General features: G+C 47.5%; 1 protein-coding gene across 1 annotated transcript; it reads left to right on the top strand.

The window, feature by feature from the left end:
* Positions 1–360: 360 nt before the first annotated feature.
* tcap (titin-cap (telethonin)) lies at positions 361–1,620 on the top strand. Its single transcript, XM_068750044.1, has 2 exons — positions 361–558; positions 632–1,620. Exons 1-2 carry the CDS (start codon positions 407–409, stop codon positions 1,020–1,022), a joined length of 543 nt encoding a protein of 180 aa, XP_068606145.1. The 5' UTR covers positions 361–406; the 3' UTR covers positions 1,023–1,620.
* The last annotated feature ends 4,218 nt before the right edge of the window (positions 1,621–5,838 follow it).

Below are 5,838 nucleotides of genomic sequence, written 5' to 3'. Positions count from 1 at the left end.
ATGGATTCCCCCCCCTCCTTGCTGCTACTGCGAGGCTCCGCCCCTTAATGTGCTCCTTTATCCCCACATCAATAACCCGCTGGATCCTTGTGATCTTTGCTCTGGCTGCTCTGTGAATACACACACACACACACACACACACACACCAGGTGAAGTGGAAAGTGTTTGGCTGACAGATTTCAGAATCGGGGAATTTTCTGCCCAATTACCCCCTACCCCTAACCCCCCCCCTCCCCCGAGACGTGGAGCATTTGGCGTCAGGTGTCGGCACACGCTGACTGTCCAGTGACAACACGGATCAGGAATAGCAACAGCACGACTATAAAAGTCTGGGACGGAGTCAAGCTCAGAGACAAAGACGCACCGCAGCGCGGTCCAATCACAGGGGAGACTCGAACCGGATCCGATGATGTCCATCTGTACCGTCCTGGAGAAGCGCAGCGGCGTGGTGGTCGCAGCCGAGCTGTCCTGCACCGTTCGGGAGCAGAACGAGGCTCAGAGGGAGAGCTACAGCGCCGACTGGCGGAGCGTCGGGTTCAAGACCCGCCCCGAGGACAGGTAAGGGACAGGACGGGCAAAGGTTCGGCGTTCACCATGTCTGGATTTCAAAGCTCTTTTTCTCGCCCCGCAGGCAGACGATGAACCTGAAGGACACCTCCCGCCGGGAGACTCTGTCCCGGCAGTGGCAGGCCCGCCCCCTGACCCAAACCTGCCCGTCTGGCGTCCTCAGAATCGGCACGGTGGACACGGGGGTGAGGGAGCATCAGCTGCTGCCGAGGAGAAGCACTCTCCCCCTGCCCATCTTCACCCCCGCGGAGCTGGGGGTCAGGTTCGGCCGCGGGGCCCCGCACGCCGAGGAGGACCTGCAGCCCTCCCCCACCCCGGACGGGGTCTGTCCCAGCAAGAGGACCGTGGACGAAATCACGAGAGACCTCCCTCCGGTCAAGCCGACCCTCATGGAGTTCTCCAAAGCGCCCAAAGCTCTGGGCCGCTCCGTGTCCCAGGAGGCCCAGAGAGGGTGAGGAGGCCAGAAGAGGAAGAGGAAGATGAGGCCGTGTCGGGAGGAAGACACGACGTGGTGTACATAGAGCCCGAAATCCTCTAGAGTCCAGAGCTTTAGCCCAGCCCGGGTTTTCTCGTGAGCACAGCCCCGTCCTGGTTGGCATTTGGTGGTCAGTTATATTGGGAATGGAGGCGTGAGGCCCCCCCCCCCCCCCACCCCCCAAGGCAAACGCAAGTGTTCTCGCAGACTCCTCGGTACAAGGTGTGTGAAGGTGCGTGCGCGCGCAAGGACGCAAGACCGGAAGATGAAGCGCAAAGGCAGGAGAAAAGTGATAAACGAGGAGGGAGGAAAGAAAGAAAGAAAGAAAGAAAGAAAGAAAGACAGTCCGAGAGGGAAGGAAGGGCTCCGACCCCCCCCTCTGGTGTGTGTGTGTGTGTGTGTTGATGTTCTTAGTCGAGGATTATCGGATCTGCCTCACTGGGAGTTCATAAACGCGTGTGATCTGATAGAGGGACGGATACTGGGTTAACTGGGAATGCCTACTGGTGTGACTGGATTTAAAATGTGAGATGTATTTATTATTATTTGTAAAAATAAAAATGTGAGCTGCTGCTCTCGCACGTCTTCAGTGTCTTCTTTCAAATCCAACGTGGACATGCTTTCATGGTTTCCCTTTGAACCGGTTCCGACCCATCGCCCCGTTCTCACCTGCCGGGTATTAATAGCTGGGTCAACACCAGCGTCGCCCCGGTAACAGTGGACAGTTCCGCCCATCTGAGCTCTTAATCCTGGAGTTTTATGAAAGATTTAGGGAGCTGCTTTCCATCCCTCTGTTTCAAAAGCACACTTTCCGACTCCCACCCTCCCCCCCCTGCTCTCCTGGGACAATCCAGCGTTTAAACTACAAACCAAACCTGGAACTATTTTGATCGGATGCCAAGGAATGTGGGAATTGAGATGGCATGTGTTATCACGGTCAAATGGGGGGGGGGGGGGGGTGCGCTCAGCTGTCTTGCTGCTCTGTGTTGTCTTTTATATCATTTTGCAGACGCGACCTGTCTTCGTTTGAAGTGAGACAATAAATGTTTTGTTTTTTTAACTTGAGGAATGAGTCTGTACCTTCAGCTCGGATTCCGGGGTATTAAAAACACCTGACTCGTTATGTGTCGTGGAGAAAAGTGTTTAAAAAGTTGAGAATGTTCTAATTTAATGAATTTTAAGAATAATTATCACATGAGCAAACAAATGAATTGGGCCCAACCCGATGAGGTTGGGGCAGAGGCTTCTTAAATAGGGGGGGAGGACTAACTCAATTAACACCAGAGGGGGGCGTGACACAATCAACAAGCCAAAATAAACCAATTTAGGGAAATTAGCACCTAAAGTAATCAAAGCAAAAATAACTATAACTTAGCACAAATTAATAAGTGCATATTAAAGTGATTAAACAAATGAACTCCTCTAGAGTTCATTTAGGAATAGTACCCCCCCCCCTCAGGTAAATGTGCATATGGTTGAGTCCATGCTGTTAAAAATGGCTTCCACGCCCTGGCTCTGGTTCTTTGCCCAGCTCACAAAGAAAGAAACAAGTGTAAGTAATCCGGACAAACATACCAAGGCGTGCGCCCTCCCCCTACTGGACCACACGGGTACAGGTTCTGTTAGGTGGGATTTATTCTGAGGGACTTCGGTTTGAATTATAAAACAAGCACAGCTCTCCTGGATGTGCTGGATGTTTTTAGCTACCTGCAGGATGAAAGAAAATTCTAATAATGTCAATAAGAATTTAATCAAATCCCGATTTAATAACAGGAATGTGGTCTGTGTTTGCAGTCACATTTCATTCTGTGTGTTCCAAGTTTCTTTTTCCAGCTTTCATTTATACTTTTCTACCAATGTTGACAGTAAAAAAAAAACAAACAAACAGTATCCACCAGTTTTTCTAACGTCAGCCGGATAGAAACGATGCACTTCTGCAGATTGAGCGCATCACACCCCCCATCGGTGCTCCGGCAGCATTTAACAGCCGGCGACTCCATCCTTTTCCCTCCATGTGACCCGCACGCCGCACCGCATCAAACTCCACTTTCTCTCCTCCTCGTCAGTCAATATTTGTTTGGCTCTAACTCGGCCCGCTAAATTATTCACTTCCTTCCCAGGAGTGTAAATAACCGTTTACGAGCAAAGCCTGCAGAGGTTTCTACAAACACTCTGTCCTTTAAAGACCATTTTTATAATTGTGGCTGAGTTTAATAAGTAATATTTGTCACGGCGGTGAATAATCAGCGGCTTGTTCGGATCCGTGATGAAACTTTCAGTAACTTTTACGGACTTGGTGATATTTCACCATCTGGAAGGAGTCAGTTTTATAAATAATACAGCGATCGTGTCAACTAATGGAAGTCTGTTCACACAGAGAGCATCTGATGGGATGGGAACAGATTAGCAGGGATTTTTTTGTCCATCCCTGACAGGATTTCAGTCACATTTGTTCAAGTTGAAGATCATTTTCGGGGGTCAAACTCAACGTTCATAGAGATGAAGCTGATGACGCGGTCGGAGTGAATGATCACATCATGATACCTTTGGAAGCGGCTTGTCGCTCGCTGTCCTGCGTAGTTTGCTGCAGCCGTAGAATTTCATGCACACCCTGACACGGACTCAGGCGGCGTCATTTCAACACAAGAGCAGACCATAAATAATATATCTGAGGGATTCCTAGGAAGCTGGTCAAGCAACAAGACAGGCAAGAACAGATGAGAATGTGAAATCCTGAGATTTGGTTCGTATGTGGCGACAGGATGTCTTACCCTCCGTGATGTGAGCATCGGGGCTAATGGAGGCTGCGGAGCCAGGAGGCATCATGGTCACTGGGAGCTGCTGCAGGACAGCGAGGGGCTGCTGGAGGAGCCTGGGCAGGAGAGGCGAGACTTTAATGAGGCTCTCTGCCTGGAGGCGAAACCGCTGGGGGGGGGGGGGACTCGCATATCCTCCCAAACAGGTGGCGAAACTCTATTGCACAGGAAAGAAAAATGTCAGAATTATCTTCCCAAATGCAGAAAATATTGAAAGCATCAGTTGCTCTAAGTGATTATTTGATGATATTTGCAGCCGCAGCTCTTCCGTAAACACGAAGCAGCAGGAACGGTTTTTGCCGTGGATAAAGTGCTTTAAGTGACACCGCCTATAAAAGACAAGGAGTTAAAATAAAATCACACTTACAGGGAATGTCTGAAAAGCACGTGGATCACAAGGCACCGAGTGTGAGTAAATATCTTCTGTCCACGCCATATGTGCGAGTTTCAGCTGCTGTCATTTGCAAGATACTCGGTGTGTAATTGCAACCTGCTTGCAGAAAAAAAAATGCAGAGGCACCAAGAAAGCGGGTTGCCAAGGTGCCAAAAACACAAGCAACGCACACAGACACACACTCTCACCCACACACGCGTCCGTGATCATTCCACTGACCTGCAATGCGCAGGTTTTTTGTGTAATTAAGAATATTGTGGAAGCCAAAGAAGAACAGGTGTTAACTCCAAGAAACTAAAAGTATAATAGAGAGCCTATGAAACCGTCCACCCACTCCGCACTTTTTATGTTTTACTATTATATGACAGGGTGGATGTTTTTTTAGTTTTTTTAAATGATGGTTATAAAAAATTGTTTGTTTGTTTTTTTATCTCCTTTAAATATCAAAAATACCTCCACTTGTTAGATAAAGAACGGTGAAAACACACCTACACTTACGCAAACATAAATGCTGCATTAATTCAGAAGATAATTGGTTTAATTTGTCGAGACGTATGTTTATTGCTATAATAGCAAACAATGTTGTTGGAGGCAAACTTACACAATCTTGATCCAGTAGAAACAGATTTTAACGGCAAAGTCAAACTGCAGTCAGCAGTTCTAATTTTAGCAGCAGTGCAATGTCTTATTTAATTATTTCTAATAAGTCAATATGTTCTCGATTCACCATCTTTCATATGAACTACGTGTTGCAGTGGGGAAGACTTTTAGTGGGACACAAAAGCTAAAACTTATCTTAATAGTCATTAGGGAGACATAGTTGTGGAAACTATAGGGGGACAAAGCTAATGAGTTATTATGAGTTATGGGAAAAGGTAGTAAAGGCTATAGACTAAAGACAGAAGTAAGTATTTGTGAGCAGCAGTATGGCTTTATGCCCAGGAAGTGTACCACAGACGCAATGTCAGCATTGAGGCTAGCAATGGAGAAGTACAAGGAAGGTCAGAAGGAGCTAAATGTGAACTTCAGCACTGGACAGCTCCATATGGAGCTTTCCAGTGCTGTCCATCATCTTTCCATCTCTGCCAGAAGTGGCAGAGACGGAAAGATGCTGAGGTTCTCCTCGGGAGGGACCAGGTTGGATAGGATTAGAAATGAGACCATAAAAGGGACAGTGACGGTTAGACGTTTTGGAGACTCAGAGAGGACAGACTTCGATGGTTTGGACATGTCCAGAGGAGAGACGGGGACTATATCGGTGGAAGTACAGTAGTACAACATTATAATCGACTTCAAACTGACGGTCAAAGATTAGTCCTCATTCCCATATTGAAAGAAAAAGTAATCTATAATTTATATCTCCTTTAAACCACTTGTTTAATTTATACTGGGGATACATAATTAAACCATTGTACTTACTTGTTAGTCTTTCACTCCGGTTGGCAGGAATTGTTGGCGTGACTCTTCATCCTGGCAATGAATGATACGTCAAGTCTAAACGGCCCCCAGCCTCCCCACAGGTGATTTAGATCAGAATTAATACAAGCCAGCGATGCGATTATAATAAACGGCTATAGCCTGCGCTT

The sequence above is a fragment of the Brachionichthys hirsutus genome, chromosome 16 (assembly GCF_040956055.1).
Source record: "Brachionichthys hirsutus isolate HB-005 chromosome 16, CSIRO-AGI_Bhir_v1, whole genome shotgun sequence".
Taxonomy (NCBI): Eukaryota; Metazoa; Chordata; class Actinopteri; order Lophiiformes; family Brachionichthyidae; genus Brachionichthys; species Brachionichthys hirsutus.
This window is presented reverse-complemented; position numbering and strand designations above follow the sequence as displayed.